Raw genomic sequence first — 17,398 nt, 5'->3', positions numbered from 1 at the left:
TTGCTTACCAACATTGCACCAGTCTTGCTCAGCTTTTGTGTTTATATTGCATGTCATTCACCTGGAATGAGCTTTCTGTTACTGCTGAGCTCTTTTCAAGGTAGAGATCTTCCTGTATGTAATGGATGCCGATAGCATCTTAGCTGTACATCCCCTAAACAGTTTAAATACTTGTCTATAAAACAGAACTGCTTTGATTTTTAACTCTAATTTCCAATTGCTGCTTGTTAGAAGCATTTCCACGGAAAACGTTAAAACTGTTCTGTAGATTGGATTATATGTGATTCTTATGGGAAGAGTATTAGCATCATAGTCAGCAGTACTGGTGTCTGACAGATATCAAAGGGGATGTGAATAGATATCTATTGCCTGTGTATCGATAGGAGGAACTTTGTCAGTGCCTTGTCCTGAATCCAGTTTTGTTCAGTTAGATGACATTATTGATCTTAATCTACTCTGAGCTTGCTCTGTAGTTGCCACAGAGTAATGGGATGGGGTTGTCTTGTTCAACATTGATTGAACAATTGGTGTTTGGAGGAGAAAAGATCATTTCCAGGTCCACTAATGACTTTGAGTAGAGATGGAAGTAATTTTTCATTACTTTTTATAAAATAGAAAGGCCATGGGTCAAATTAGCATTTGTTATGCTGAAATTCTCTTAGGATGTGTCTGAAAAGTGAGTGCTAAACAGTGAAGATGTAGTTAGGTTGCTGGTTTGTGGGATTAAACAAAGCATATTTGGCAAACTTCTGTCTTTCCAGTTAAGAGACAGAATTTGATGAAGTGAGGCTTTCAAGAGTGGAATGAAACACACAAAGCATGGTGTAGGGTACTTCTTGGTGTGTTTCTGGTTCTGATCATCTGTATGACAGGAATGTGTTAGCTCTCCCAAAAATGAAATAATCAATGCCGATAGATTATGTGGAACAGCTGTCTTTCATATTTGAGTAGTGTGTGTGTGTGTTATGTGGTGGTTTTGTTTTTTTAAAAATTGTTTTTCCTTCTTTTCATTTTTCTTTAATCAGAAGTGGAAAATATGAAGCTTAGGGTGTGACGTCTCTCTTTAGAGCAACACCTTTTTTTGCTTGTAGTAGAGATTGTATAGTTTTATTCATTGCAAATAATGCAGTGATTTGCCACTGATCTAAAAAGATGTTGACTTGCAGTCAACAGCTGCAGAATGGCGATTTTCATTTTGTGTTGTTGAATTGAGTATGGCTGTGTGTGCATACACACACACACGCACACACATATGCATAATGAAACTAAATAAGCAGCATTCATACCAAATGGACATTTTTAGCTCCCGTAATTCTGTAGTTTTTCAGGATGATACTCACTGGAGTGGTTTGAAATATTATGTATTACACATGTAGTAGGATGAATGGGATTTGAATTGCCTAACATTCAGAGATGTTTCTGGATTTCATAATAGAATCAAACTTAAGTAGTTTGTTTTATAAGTATGTTTATCACAGAAGTATTTCTAATAAAATATATGTGAGACTGGCCCTATACGGGAGTGTGCAGAGGCTGTTGGGAACTATTGCACTTTTTTCCTGTCCCCCTGGATTGCTACTTGGAAAAAGTTTGTTCCAGGTGCAGTCCGTTCTTTCTAGCTTTAGCCTGTGTGTTCATGTGTGCTGTTGAAAGCAGCATTACCTCTGCTAAAATTGTGATCACGTACTAAATGTTTGAAACCAAAATGATTGTTCTGATTACAAATACTTTTTAATAGGCTGGATGTTTTAGATACTTCAGGCTGTTTTCCCGAAAATGAAACATCTATTTTTTCCTCCTTGCGTATGAAGTAATTTTGAATGTAACTTCTAGATTGCAACCCAAAATGAGCTGCAGTTTCAATATTTTTACCTTTTTATTTTCCTTCCTCCAAGCTGCACAGTGTCTTGTGACCAAGGTAGTAATCTTTCTGTGTAAAAGTGAGTTTGCTGCATTGGTGTCAGATTAAAAATTTGGAAGATGTTATGCATGTTTCTTTTGTGGGTTTTTTTTTTTTTTTGGTAGGTAATGAACTGTCAGTTTTCCACACTGTTGGTTCTTCTGAAGAGTTTACTTCCTTTCTGTGGAACAGGGAAAGGGGTTGAATCTTCATTAAGAGTACAAAGCAGGAATAGTGGAATATTATTCCATGTGATTAGCTAAGCAAAAGACAGTCAGACCTTTATATCCTCAAAATAAGAACTCTAATTCTACACTTGAAACTTAGCCTTGTCAAAAAATATGTCAAAAATTTGAACATTTCTGTGTAATTTTGGCTGAATATAATAATTTCAAAGATGTTGCTGATATTTTAAGTATTTTCTTCTCCTTCCCTTGCCTTCCTCCATCAAGTAAGGCCTGTTTTCCTCAATTATATGTTGGTGAAGAATTTATCACAGTTTTGTTTTAACACATGGAAAATTTATTTAAATTTGCATATATTTTTAATATGCTATTCTATTAGTGTTTAACACACGTGAAAAGATGGCACAGCAGAGTATTTTGGAAATATAAACACTTTGCAAGTAACAGAAACACTTAAAATATTAAGGTTATAGTGGTGCTTCTTCCAGTTTGTGTATATATATGTATATTGACTATGACCTTTTTTTCCGTCTTTGCAGCTTCTTCAGTTGTATGTTAGTGTACACCTTTTTTCTTCTTATATGATTTTTTTCTTATTTTTCCTTCTTTCTACTTGATTTTCTATCACTTACACCTCTTTCTTCATTTCTGTATTTATTACTAAGATAATCTCTAGTTATTTATTAATAAAATAATCTCTTTCTGTCTGTATCTGCTTTGTTTCCTCTTTCCAAATCTGTATCTCTACCTCCTCTTCCCTTTCATAATTCAATTTTCCTATCTCCCCTGTATCTATTACTATTTGTTGTCACTTTTTCCTTTCCCAGCAGGGTTCTGTGTTGAGTGCTCCTCATCCCGCCTCACGTGCCTGTAGTAACTGTGTTGTAGCTCAGGTGGTTTGAAATAAACAAGATTCTGTGCTTCAAATTCACTCCATAAAATTAAAGCTACAGCACAGAGTCTTGTAAGTATGAAAATATTTTCATTCTAATATTTCAAACTGTCAATAGTTATCTGAATGTATCCCTTGTGTTAATAAAGAAGGGTGTTTAATTAAATTAACTTGTATAAGAACATGTAAAATCTGATGCTTTAATGAGCTGTGAAATCTGTTCTATAACTGTTCCAGAAGTTGTCTGAGTAGTCCTTATTTGTCGCGTTATCTTCAATAGTTAGTGTATTTCTGCATTAAAGGGTCAGAAGGAGTTATGGGTCTTCCCTACGCTCATGTCCTGTCCTTGGAGACTTGAGGCGAGGCTGGATCAGGCTCTGGGCAACCTGATCTAGCTGTGGGTGTCCTGGTTCATTGCAGGGAAGTTGAAGTAGATGACCTTTGAAGGTCCCTTGCAAGGCTAATGATTCTGTGATTCCATAGTTTTGTAGGAATATCGTTTTAATAAGACAACAGACGCCAAAGTGTTGTGCTGTTGAAAGAATGTAATCTTTCAGAACACAAGAATGCGTAGCCTGAGTTAGGATCCATCTTGTTCGTTTTCCTAATGCTGGCTGTTGTCCAAGACAGATATTAAGGAGAAAGTAAATTCTGACAGGGCAGTCAGTGTCATATTTTCCCCAGTGTGTAGCTTATAGTAAATAAGTAATTAAAGAACATTTGGATGAGTAGAGTAACATTAGCTTTATCAGTCCTGTGCAGCTTGTGTGTGATATCTGTGTGTATGCATTAAGATAGCTATGTGGCTAGAAAAGAGCTGCAGTAATTTTCAGAAATATGCTTTTCCTCTAACCAGAGGTAATACAATGCAGTAACTAAATAAGATGGTTAAAATTAAATGAGTGACAGTAACTTGTCAGCTAAAGAAACTCCTAGCTTTCAGCTCCTGACAGCTTTCTAATTGCAGAGGTCCAGAATGCAGTTCACCAGGTGCCAAATTCAGCCTTACTTTAAAAGGCTATTTAAAAACTTCCTCATTTTTGAACTTGGAAAAAAAATCTTTATTAGTTCATCCTGTCATGTAACTGTGGGTTGGATGACACTCTTGACAGGCCTGGTTATTCATCACTGCTTGACTTTAAGCAATCTTTTACAACCTCTTTTTTTTTTTTTTTTTTAATGCTCATTATTGCAGTGGCTTCACAAGAGAGCTTTTAAAGCAGGAATTCAGAGTTTCAGAGGCAATCTGAAAATTCTAACTTTTCTATTAGTTTCTTGCTTTTTTGATTTCTATGTTAAATACATTAAATCTAAGCAATCTTAAGTAAGCAACTGATTAAAAAAAAAAAAATAGCTTATTTCTGTTGTTTAAGTTTTGCCTTTAAAATTCTTCTGCCTAAGTGCCTGGATAGTGAGGAATAGGGTAACTTGCTTAATTGGAGTCTTGTGTTGTATTTGTGAGACTCTTCTATGTGTTTTTATAAAATTGCTTCGGTCTTTGGCTTGATCTCACAAATTTCGCATCCTACAGGGACCAGGATTCATTAATCACACATAGGATCTTGGGATAGGAGAGGCTACCATTGCAGAACCAGACTTAGAGAAGGTGAGGAGAATGGCTGGTACAGTGGCCTGACTGCCTCTTAGGAAACATATTTTCAAGAGCAACCTCTGGGATCCTTCTCAGGTTAGTGGAGGATAGGAATCGAACAATGTTCTCTAACTCTGGCTGGGAGACTTGTGCATGCTGCACTCAGTACCCTTTCAAAAATGGGTTGTAGATGGAGGTGTGTGATGTGGGTGGGACTTGCAGTTTTGAAATTGTATCTCATGAGAAAACTCTGGTTTTTGAAGTCCATTGTTCTTCTGGATCAGCTTTTTCTACTGTTTATCTTTCTTCACTTTTTCTTAAATGAGAAGGAGCAATGAGGGACAGCTGATCCTGTTAATACTGGGGACCTTCCTGTGGCATAAAAACCAATAAAAATACAAGTCCACCAGAAAGCTATGAGGACTATCTGCAGAACTTTTAAGCATTGGGTGATAGCTTCTTTTATACTAAAGCTGCCTCACATGGGAATTTTTTGTCCTGCTATCTTCATCTTTTTCCCTTTTGTTTGCTTTAAATGGCTATTTACTTATTTTTCCCTGTCTCTTTCCCTGCCTTACTCAGCCCTACAGCTGCAAAACATTTTGTTCATTTTAAGTTTTAGCGTCCATCTTGTTTTTTTGTTTGTTTGTTTTCTTTTTCTCCCCAGTTATTGGTCTTGATGATATTATGGATGAAGAAGGAGTTAAAGACAGTGGTAATGATGCTGTTGATGAAGATGAGTTAACTGTACCCAGCCGGAATTTGAGGAGCCGTTTGGAAGAAACGTCAGTCGCATCACCCAGGAAATCACCACGTTTAATGGCACAAGGTGGTCATTCAATAGGTTATGCATGTTTTTGCACATTCAAGGTCAACTAAATCTTTATAATCCCTTCCTAATGTTTGTAAATGATAAGTGAAGTTTAATATTTGATCATGTGAATTAGAGTACAGGCTTTTTTTTTTAAACTGTAGCTAGAGTTTGGTATCAGTAAGGTGTTATTTGGATTGAATTCCTCTGTAGCAAATAAGCTTTCAAGCTTATTTTACAACTTTTATCCTTATACATAAATCAGACTATCAGTATGGTTCTTTAATAAAACTGTTATATTTTCAAACAATATTAGAAAATTAAGCTAGCATGGCTATTTATTTTGGATTAAAAATTTTATTTCTGTTATTTTTGTGTATTCTTTTTGTTAAAAAAGAAGTTAAAATAGTAGTCTTTCATACAGACATCTCAACATGCTTAATAGTTACTTCAGTTACATACTTGCCAAATGTTTATAATTAGGGATTTTTTTTAACTTATTCAGCTGATGGAGTTATTGACAGCCCTGCTTCTTCCTCCATAAAGTACTCTAAGTTAAAAAGATAAAATTAATTGATAGGGAAATGGGAATTTAAGGAAGAGTATGTTACGAAGCTGGTGAATATATGCCTTTTTAAAAATGCAGTGAAATTGATGATTGCTTAAAATTTGAAAAGATGTCATCAAGTGAGGCTGTTACTGACTTTCAGATTCCTTTATTGTACTCTCAAAAACTTTCTAAACATTAGAACTATACTTCTAATCACAATATAACCTAGATGTTGTTTTTACTTAGAGTAGGTAAAGTTGAGTGCTAGAAAAGTAATGGGTTTTGATTCTTTTTCATCAGAGGTTCACTAGAGGTTTTTTCATATGCTATTTGCAATTTAACAGCTGTTAGAGTAATGAAACTCTTAGATTCAAACTGTTGTGTTTTTCTATTTAATTTATTAAAACTTAATTGTTTAACTAAACTTGAGTTCTCTTTGTGCCTAGTATTATAAATAAGGCTAAATCATTTCTGTTCTAGATTATTCTTGTGTTTGCAAATAGCAGTACATAGTAAAGTTAAGATATTTTCTTTTTGCCTTCATAGAGCCGGTCCGGAGTTTGCGACAGAGCACATTGGCCAAGCGTTCAAATATTGCACCCGTAGCTAGTACCAAGAAATCATCTGTAAAAAGTGGATCTGCCACCAAAACAGGACAGAAACAGCAAGACAAAAGTCCAGCTAAAGAAGCAGATACTGCCACACCCCTGAAAGTGGAACAGCCTAAAGAAGTTAGGCGTAGTACAAGGCGATCAGGCCAGACGGAAGGAACAGTAGCAGCTTCCCAGAGTACAAAAAGTATTCCTGGTACTGAAGAGGTAAATGAAGTGAAGTCTGAACCCCTTGAGCAGGCAAAAGTTGAGGAAACAACCCAAGAGTTAAGTTCTAATTCTGCAGGAGCTTGTACTCTTCCTAAAGAAACAAAGGAAATATCAGAGATTGCTGCAAAGGCTGAGTCTGGGAATGTTGATTCAGTTTGTCCTGCAGATACTGAAATTACTGCACTTAATGATGAAGCAAATGATGTGAATGATTCAATGGGCTCTGAAGCTTCTTCAGAAGAAAAGACTGAAAATAAAACAGTGGAATTGGAGAAGATAACAGAAGAGCAAAGTGGGCTAACTGGAAAAACTAATGATCTGTCTAGTGTTTGTGTAAATCAGAGTGAAATTTATGAGACCTTTTCAAATTTGTCTGGCTCTGTAGAAGATGGGATTGAATGTAGATTGGGTTCCTGTAGTGTGGAAGTCCCTGATGAAAATACGTTGTCAGTAAAAGAATGTGTAACAGAGCCTGTGGATGATGGCAAGGGACTGGAGAAAACTGTAACTTCAGCAGAGAAATTACTGGACAGTACTGAGTTTGATAATAAAGACTTGAAAAATGAAGAGTTTACTTCTGTTGACCCAGGAAATAGCATTTTAGAAAGCACTGTTCTTGACCATGCAAGCCAAAATGTACAGCAACAGATCAACAGTACTAAGGTAGAAGACTCTGACACATTAAAATTTCAGGTTGATGATAAACAAATAAACATTCCATCAAAATGTGAAAAGAACATGAAACCTCGGCATAGTAAATCTGTAGTAGAAAATAAGCAAGATATGACTGTGGGTACTGAACAGAAATCAAGTACAACACAACAAGATGTGAAGCATTCAAGAACAAGAGCTGATTCTACTGTTTCAAATCTTCACAGTTCATCTTCAGCAAGTCTCAAACGGAATGCAGATGAACAAGAAGGTCATCAGCATCCAAATAACCCTGTTAAAATTAGGAAGAAACAAACTGATCTGGCTTTGAAAACAAAGAGCCGTCTTACAGCAGCCACGGTAAAAAAGCAGGCTAATACAATGCTGAAAAAAATACCCCGAGTCCAGGCTTCTGGGCTTGTGCATAAATCATCAGTTCAGAAAGCAATTGAGAAATCTACTCAAGGCAGTTCTAAAGATACCCATCACTCTGGACATCCAGTACCAGGACATATTTCAAATCTTGGTCAAAAGCAAGCCCAGAAACACCAGCTTGCTTCTGTGCTGAAAACAAATAGCTCCATAAAGGAAGAGCTAGAGGCAAAAGATGCCCCTACGGTAGAACATCTGAAGGAGGATGATAAAGAAAAAAACAAATCAAAAAGAACTGATAAGAATCTTCAACCTCGCCAGAGAAGAAGTAGCAAAAGTCTTTCAGTTGATGAACCCCCGTTGTTCATTCCAGATAACATTTCAACTGTTAAAAGGGAAGGCTTGGAGCATACTCCTGCTAGTGAAAGCAAACATGTTTGGGTGCCCAACAAGCAGTGTGGCTTTTGCAAAAAGCCACATGGCAACAGGTGTGTGTGGCTTTGTGCCTGCAGAGTTATTTATCATTGGTCTCAGAAGACTTTTTTTTTTTTTCCCTTTTAACAATTGTTTCTTACTGCTGGTACCCAAACAAAAGCGTAGCCTAGTAATGGTAGCCTGTTATACTGTGAATTGGTTTCATTTGTCCTCATACACTTTTGTCTTTTGTTTGGAATGTTAGAAACTAGTTTGGCAATACATTTTTACTAGGAAAGTTTTGTTTGCAACTCAGCTGGAATGTTGTGTATTCTGAACTAACTTTTTTTCTCAGAAATCAGACAGAGCTTTCCATGGTCTAGATTAATTTCCTTCCACATGCTTCTTAAGTTAAAGGTTCACCATATATCAAAGAGTTGAATGGTTGTATACATATTATTTTTAGCTGTTAGAACTAGGATTCTATTACATAGAGGTGAAGAGGGGAATATCAAGTTGGGTGGGGAGCAGAAAAAGCTGGGGAAGAAATTATGAACCTCTCATATGGGCATACCTGAAATTGCTTTCATATGCAGCCTCATTTGCCATTTAAAGTTGATGTCCCTTTGTCACTAAGTGAACTGAAAAAGGCCATTATGTTCCAATAATGAGCTGTCAATCCAGGAATAAGAATTCCTTCGCTACCACTTTTTTATGTTTTAGATTCATTATCTAGTAACTGTTTTTTGCTCATTTAATTTGCAGCTGTAGTATCTGTATTGGTGTTATTAAAAGAAGTAATGACAGGTTTGCTCTGCAAACGTAATTTCATATGCTTTCTTTTAGAAAAACATTATTATAACTTGTTACCATTTATCCCTCTGTGATATTGTTTTATTTTATGCAGTTGGCATCTCCTCAGTTTAAGCCAGAACTAATCAGTTTGAACTAAAATTAACAATATAACACATATGCTACCTATGTATTTGTACAGGAATAAGTGCAGTAAACCAATTTGGCATTGTCAGGTTTTAGTGCTCTTAGAATGGCATATAACAGTACAATATTTGGATGACCAACTGAGGTCATTGTTGATAGCGCTCATGAATTTTCTCAGATTCTGATTACTGGTATCTCAACCTTTTTAATGTCAGGTTTTGTTGTGTGGGTATTTTTTTCTTTTTTTTTTTTTTTTTTTTGAGACAGCAACAACAGAAATTTGTCAAAAGTCTTGATCTAACCAGCAAGTTTCAGTAGAAGATTGGATTATCTAAATTCAGAAAGATATAGGGAATGTGACTGAGATATGCTAGTGAGGAAACTTGCATTATTGAACCTCATACTTAATAATAGAGGAATTAAGACCAGTCCATCACATTCCATTAACACTTTTTAAAAATTAATTTTTATTTTTTATTTCATACACCTTTCTGATTCACTTAATGTTGCTAGGATTCAAGAGGAAGCAGAACTTGTATCTGAAGTATCTTGGCGTTTTTATATCTGTTTTAAGTATTAGTAGAAAGCCAAGCAAACATCTTCAGTATTCAATATTAAAATAATAAATTTCATAGTTTTGATGTATTTCCGAGTGAATAAAATATCAAAATTATCCAGAGGAATGTTTCCTCTTCCCCTTAATTCACTTTGTGGATTGCATTTCAAGGAATTTCTGTTTTTCTCATGTAACAGTGTAGTCAGCCAGCCCATTTTGTTTACTTGTATGTTTGTGGTATAGGGATAAGGAAAAAGAAAAGTGTGAAATGACAGAGCAGTATTTTAAAATTGCTAAAGTTCAACAAATGGCAAAGACAGGACTAAGATATGGAACAATATTTGCAATGGAAATTCTGTTCAGTGGTCACTTTAGAAATTCTTATTAATGCTGTGGTACAAATTATTTGTAGAAAAAGTTTAACTGAATTTTCAGTCTTGTTCATAAATGATGTGCATAAGCACTTTGCAATATGCCATCCTAATGAAACACACGTAAAATTCAGGCTACAAAATACTAGTCTCCTGAACCTTTTAATCTTCCCTGCAATAAATACAAACTCACCAACTTATTAACATAATACTAAGCTTGGAGAATTGATACAGGTTGGAGAGAATGTAGAGATTGTTTCATCAGCCTTGTTTGTGTAAAGAATCCCCAAGCAGGATGCTTATTTAGGCCTTTCTCAGCCCCAGGGTAATCTTCCTGTGATCTTCCTATGCTATGCTAGAAGAACAGCACAGGATGGATGGTTTGGTGCTGTTTTATTTCAGAATCAACTCTTGTAAAAATTCAGTATCCAGTTGTCTACAATTGTCCGCGTTCAAAGTTGAAGTAGACTCACATTGTACAGCTGACAGAGGTATTTGGTTGCGAAAGGAGTCCATCCTTCTTAACTTTCGTGATAAAAAAAAGTTTTAAGTTAAAATGTGCCTTATCTTATAAGAGTCATACCTGTTTCTTAATGTTGATAGATCTGATTATTGTTCTTGCTTTGAACAGTGACTATTCATATTCTGCTTTCTACTTGTCTTGATGCTTATAAGCTGGAACCAACATATCTGAATTGTATTTTGTATCACCTTTCCTCATAAACTGGGTGATCAGTGTTTGACTTAAAAAATTGGTTGTTATAATCTGATGGTATTCTGTTGAATCCCATTCAGAGATTTACTTTTGCAAGATAACTAAATAAGTAATTGTTCTTTCAAATGGAAACTAAACTCTGTTTCTGGGTCAGGTCAGATAATCGATGTCTCTTTGTATTCAGTAATTTTTATAACTGAATATATAAATATGGCACAGTTTTATCTGCTTAGAGCAAAGTTTGAATTGTTTTTTATTACTGATTGTAGTATTTCTTTCAACTTGTTTGACTTTACCATTCTGTTCCAGTACTGTTTGTAGTGTTTACTTGTCATCTTGTAACATCACACCCGTAAATTTTGATTCATCCATGTATAGATGAAAGGCATTTGTCTATACGTATATATATATATATATGTGTGTGTGTGTATTGCACGAAGATGTTACAGACCAAAGTTATTACCTGAACTTTTCAGTGAGCAGAAACTGTGTTGAAAATAGTAAGATTTATCACAAATGTAAATGTTACTTTTTCTGATGAGAGATTGAAGATATTTAAAAATAGTAGAAGAAAAAACATTTCATTTCCTGGCATAGTGCTAGGTGAGGGTGCTCTGCAGATTGTGAGAAATCTGCTAATGAAGGATTTCTTCTTGTGTCCATATTATAAATTTCTCCATTTTTCCTTGTAAATATTTGATATGCTCAGATTCATAAGCTGAGTTAATTTCTTTCTTAGGCAGATAGACAAAACTTAACTGAGATTTTGCAGATGCTCTCCTTTGTTCACCAACTTAAATTTAATAATTAGTACATAACTTGAGATTTCCTGTTTATAAACAAATTTTCTAGAAAGCATTATACAAAGCAGATTTTAATTGCTTTCTGGTAATTTCCTCTCGATTTCTACAATTCTAGTAATTTTTTTTTAATAAATCTGTTTTTGTGTTGCTTGGGATTTGATGATGCAGTTCATGTGGTCAGAATACTAGGACTTCTCAGAGCTCACAGATAAGCTTTGTAGTGCAGGACAAAAGTCTTTCTTACTTAGGGTCATGCTTTTTTCCTGCATTTCAGTTGTGGAAAATGGAGGAAAAGGTACTGATACTGTAAAAGGCAATTGTAAAGGTGTAGAATTTGATTAAGAAAAGATAAAATATTCTAATCTCTTGGGTACAGAGAGTCACCAAAAAGCTTCTGTAAAACTAATATATAAAATTACTTCAATTTATGTGTAAAGTTTAAAAACAAACAAATCCACATGCTGTTGTTGCTGCACAGTATACAGTATAAACTGTATATATGTATATACACTATATACAGTATAAACAAAGTAGCGTTGTAATATGTCATTAAAAAATTCAAGGATTCAGGTGTGTTTCATACAACTGTGCCATTTTATTACTAGTGTTTTTAATACAGATTCTATTAATTTGCTGCAATATTAGTAGAATTCTTATTAATATCAGTACCAGTAGAGAGCCAGGAATCCATAGAGTGGTTTGGGTTGGAAGGGACCTTTAAGATCATCTGGTTCCAACCTCCCTGCTATAGGCAGGGACACGTCCCTCTAGACCAGGTTGCTCAAAGTCCCATCCAGCCTGGCCTTAAACATCTTCAGGATGAGAGCACCCACAATCTCTCTGGACAACCTGTTCCAGTATCTCACCACCCTCAAAGTAAAGAAGTCCTTTCTAATATCCAGTCTAAATCTACTGTCCTTCAGTTTAGAATCATTTTAGTTGTCTAAAATACATGGCTTTATAAAATACTTGTGTATGTGCAGTTTAGAGAACTGATTCTGCAAGATGCAAAACTTAGATAAAACCGCTGTAGCCAGTTTTTTCATGGTTTGGGGAAGGTCAAGGATTTCAGTTTTTCAGTTGCTTGGGCCTGTTTTTTTTTTTTTTTTTCATTTACCTTCTGTTCAGGCAGAATAGAATTGTCTGTGTCATAGGTTGCTTCCATTTTAGAGAGGCTTGTGTAACACAAAAATTGGTAAAGAATCTGCCTTTAAATGAGAAAGGAGCTTGTACTGTGTATTAGAGGAGTTGCTCAAATGATAACTAGGAAATTAGAGGTTTCAATATCTTTATCTTATGCTGTGCACTCCTTGTAAAGACATCTGATGATAGTGTTTCTTTGAAAACCACTAGTACTTGTTTCTGGAAGACTAAAAACGTGAAAAAAATCAGTGATCAAGTGTATTGAACTTGCATGGAAAAGAAACAGAAACTTGTGCTCTGGTAACAAGGTTGTGCACTTTTTTTTGGTAACCTTTTGTTTCTCTGAGTTTTGAATTGAGCCCTTGCTACACAGATGTGAAACACAGGCTTTGCTAAAGTTGCTGTGAATATCTTTCTCAGTCTCTATGGGAATGAAGTGGATTGGTAAAGGTTAAGCTCATCATTCTTCTAATAATGTCTTTATTAGCTGAAGGGAAAACAATAGTTTCCGTGCAATGTCTCAGCTTTAATGTTGGCTCACTTGTAGCACAAAAGTTTTAAAATTTGGTTTCTCTAGAAACTTGTTATATGTATTGAGTTTATTTAAATTAAAAACCTAACCCTGTATTTTGAAAATGTGGTCCAAACCTGAGGTTTTTTTGTATCACAGATGAATTTAATTTGCCACAAATAACACTAAGGAAAGTCCCCCAGACTTTAAAAAAAAAAAAAAGTGATGTTTTTCAATTATTGTCTCATTTCATCTATGATCTGTTCTGTTTTTTGAAGGTGCGTCTTTTTACACAGTATGGAGACTGCCAAGAATTATTTGAAAGGAATGAAACAATAAAATACTCCATGTAAAAGGTCCCAGTGAACTGTAATACTTTCCACTGTCACCTGTCAGTTCTTAGATTTTTTCATGATGAAAAATTTTTATATTGAGGATATGTAAAAGCAGTTCTAATTTTCTACTGAATGGGAGTTGATACAATATTTTAAAACATCTTTTTTTCTCTTTCAGCTTTACATCTTCCACTCCAGCCTTACAACATGGGTAAAACTCCTGCTCTGCAAATTGAAGCAATCTGCGTTCAGAAACTTTGGTGTTCTAAATAGTCCAAGATATCAGAACCTCATCAGTCACAACTGACAGCTTTGAAAGAGGACATCTTTGATCCTTCAAGCGAGGCTTCAGTGTCCCTTGATGTTCACTCTTAATTTTTGAGCGTTGCACTGTCACTTTTGTTATCCAAATACAATTATTGTTATAAATCATAATTGCATTTTGTGTACAGATAAGTGAAACTGATAAAGATGTAAAGATGGCCTTATGATACAAAGGATTTCTTACTTTACTTGTATCAAAATCACATGTTCTCTTTCAGCCTTGAAACTGAGACTTCCAGTTGAATAGTGTGAAAACAGTGACATTTTCAGGCAGGCAGCACCACTATTTTTATTACCGTTTTGTATAACAAAGTTTTAACCAGATGATTGTAAACAGTTAAATTTTGTTCATAGCACAGGCTTCATGGACATTTCCAGATTCTCTTTGAGTCTTGTTTTCTGAATCTGAAGTTTTATTATGCGTGTTTAAATACAGTGCAATTGAAACCTTATTGTAAAACCTGATTTGGGATAATCTCAAATGGATACTACGTCTTCAGTAGTTTCATTAAGATGGATAAAATGACAACTATCAGTCTTGGTGTATATTCTTTGTGAATAATTAATTTTTTCTGAGCAGAATTCATTTACAGTTTCTTTTATTATTATTATTTGCATAGAAATGTAGAAACAAAACCAAGAAAGTACACTTGTAAATATCTTTGAAATTGGGCTATTAGGAATCAGCTTGTTCTTGGAAGCCTGTGTCTCTGCTCTTCTGCTCAGTTGCCTTAAATTACTCCTATTCAGCAAGGTTAAACTACTTAGAAGCTGAAATCCCTACTTCAGAGTATGGGATAGACCTTTATAATATGCTGTCCAACTAGGTAAAGCCTTTGCGAAGGGTGAGGGGAAAAAAAAAAGTCTCACTTCTGTTATTGCTAGGCCTGAAAATAAAGATATAAGACTGAATGCTTATTTGGTGCTTTACTGATGTCACAAACCATCTCCTTTGCCACCTCCTATTTGTGAGCAAAGCTGTAAATTACACGTGCTGTCAGTTTAAAGCTGAAGTTTTGCAGCATCTTGTCTGTTTTAGTCTCTCAAGTTCATCTGTGCTTTCCTGGGAATTTAATCCATTTTCTAAATATTAATCAAAATTTTAGTTTTGGTTGCTAAAGTTGCAACGTGTCCCGCTCATTTAACAAATTAGTTTCCGATGCTTGAGTTTCAAACTGAAATTAAAAAAAAAAAAAAAAAGTTTTAAATAAAAATTCCAGTAGTATTTGCAGCTTCAAGATCATGCTTTCTCATCAATTTTTAACCAGAAGGTGTTCGTTCATCAGTACAACAAAATACTTGTCTATTTTGAGCTTATTTCAACTCTGTAGAAAATGGTTTTGGATTTTTATAAACCAGTTTTTAGTATTTCCAGAGCTTTAGTAATTTTTGCAATGGTGCAGGATGTATCATGTCAAGCATCTTGTAGATCCTTGGAATTGTGAAATAGGAATTGTGACGTAGGCATTCATGCTATATTTCATCCCATCATGTTTGGCTCTAGGTTCTCATAAAAAGGTTGTCATAACGAAGCAGCCATCTTTGTGTCAAATTTCCATCACTTCTCTTTTGTTTACTAATGTATTTCTGTGGTAGAGAGGGTCAGAAGCACATAACAGTAGCGTTACCATTCTTATATCTTTTTTGTTGGAACATATATGTGAAGAGATGGAGGTACTGTCAAAATCTGAAGGAACCTGTGCCTTCATTAACTGAAACAACTGAATAGACAGACAGATCTTTTTGTTAGTCATCAGTAGTACCAACAAATGTACTTGTAGCTTAGGGGAAAAAAAAAAAAGAGAAAATAGCTTTCTTCACAAACTAGATTATAAAGACTTTGTTTTTTCAAATCTAGTGAACAGCAATATAGGCTACTAAAGCTGGAAGTGACCTCTTCCTCGAATAGCTGGAGCTTTAAAGCTTATCAGACTCATTTTGCATCAAAAAAACTTATTTACTTCAACTAAATTTAATCCTGATTTATTTTGGGTAAGTAAGGACAGAGGATAAAGCTATGATTCTTTTCTGTTCTTGCATTTCAAGCTTATGCTGCTAGACTAGGAGGATTCTCCATGTCTTGTAGTTTTTTGAGTACAGTACTGGTCTCAAACCACCTGGAGTGTTCATCTGTAGTTCTGGTGAATGAGAATTTCTCTAAGCACATTTTGTAATATATGCTCAGTCTTTCAAAGTAGGTAACTCAGAGAGTAGCAGCTCCTCATCTTTACAGGAGCTCGTACACATTAGGAGTCTTCCTTTGAAGAGTCTACAGACTTCAGATCTGTCATCTATGAAATTCACGAAGAAATTGTATATAATTTTTCAGTACTTACAAAGTCACACCTTCCGTAATGCAATCATTTGTACTTTCTGTATTTTCTGCCAGACATTAAGATACATAATGATATGTAAATGTAAAAAAAGAAAAAAGGGAAGAAAAAAATCTAGGTGAATGATGCAAGAGATCTCTTACATCATTTGAAAGCAGATCAATAGCACTTAAATTAGGTGCATTTTTTATAAGAAATTATTTTAAAAGCAGTTACATCTGAGTGAAACAAATGTATTGATGTTTAATCTGTTTAACTTTGAAATTCCACTTTACTCCAAAAGAGTTCCTGTCAGAAATTATACCTATCAGCATAATTAGGGACCAGTAATACCTACTGAAGTTTCAAAGTAGCTTTAGCAAAGTCATCGAAAACTAGGGTTTTGTCTTAAACCAGGTGATCTTCATTACACTTTGAAATGCAAGCTGTGTGTAAAGTCACATTTGTTGAAAAACAGAGAAACATTTAAGTAACTGTGAGATGAAAAGTGTTCTTTAAGCGATTCTCATTTTGATGTTGTAAGTATGATTCAAGAAGCTACTAGCTTGGAGTCAGATGGTGACACAGAAATGACGCGTACCTAATTTCAAACTGACTAATAACTGCAAACAGGTCAGATTTAGCTGGAAGCCACATTCCTGGCCCCAAGTTCACCAGAAAAGAGGGGGGGGAGGGAGAGGGGAAGCTTTCTGGAAGTAGTTGTGTGCTGTTTATATTTCTCAAAATGCTTAAACATATCTTACTGCAGTAGAAGGCTAAGTCATATCAGCTGATACATTTCTACTGTAAGTTTGGAGGAAAATGTGTGAGATATGCTCCTGCAGGAAAATGTTTCAGTTTTCTCAAACGTAAGTTCAGTGGTTTTGAGTTTTTGATAGTCTTCTTTGCTCCATTTGTTTTAGTAGTATTCTGAAAAGATTCTGTTGGTAGGGCTTACAGGCTACAAATGCATAGTGAGGTTCTGATATTCTCTTGGACTATTGCAAAAAGGCAAATAAAACCACTCAAACTCACAAGTACAGCCATTTCTCAGATCATACATGTTGTAAGGCTGGAGATGGATGTAAAGCTACAAAAAGAATCATTTATCAGGTAAGAGCAAGTTGCTGAGATGCACAAATCAAAGCAAGTGTGATACATTCTGCTTGAATTATTACCTTTTTTTTTTATGTGCTAATCTA

At 35.0% G+C, this 17,398-nt stretch overlaps 1 protein-coding gene across 11 annotated transcripts in view; it reads left to right on the top strand.

The window, feature by feature from the left end:
• PHF3 (PHD finger protein 3) overlaps positions 1 to 17,398 on the top strand; it is a 46,672-nt gene that overhangs the window by 11,057 nt on the left and 18,217 nt on the right. For 3 of the 11 annotated variants that reach the window (XM_031611169.2, XM_090136207.1, XM_031611174.2), the window contains 2 exons: positions 5,236 to 5,397; positions 6,476 to 8,261. In XM_031611169.2, coding sequence (XP_031467029.2) covers positions 5,236 to 5,397; positions 6,476 to 8,261 — 1,948 coding nt within the window. Of the gene's footprint in view, positions 1 to 2,912; positions 3,050 to 4,508; positions 4,665 to 5,235; positions 5,398 to 6,475; positions 8,262 to 13,775; positions 17,310 to 17,398 lie in introns of those variants that run through there. The other 8 variants (XM_090136208.1, XM_031611172.2, XM_090136209.1 and 5 more) reach the window with 5 other exon arrangements.

This window comes from Phasianus colchicus, chromosome 2 (assembly GCF_987193195.1).
Source record: "Phasianus colchicus chromosome 2, bPhaCol1.hap1.1, whole genome shotgun sequence".
Classification (NCBI taxonomy): Eukaryota; Metazoa; Chordata; class Aves; order Galliformes; family Phasianidae; genus Phasianus; species Phasianus colchicus.
The sequence above is the reverse complement of the archived record's forward strand: the minus strand, read 5'-3'. Positions and strand labels throughout refer to the sequence as shown.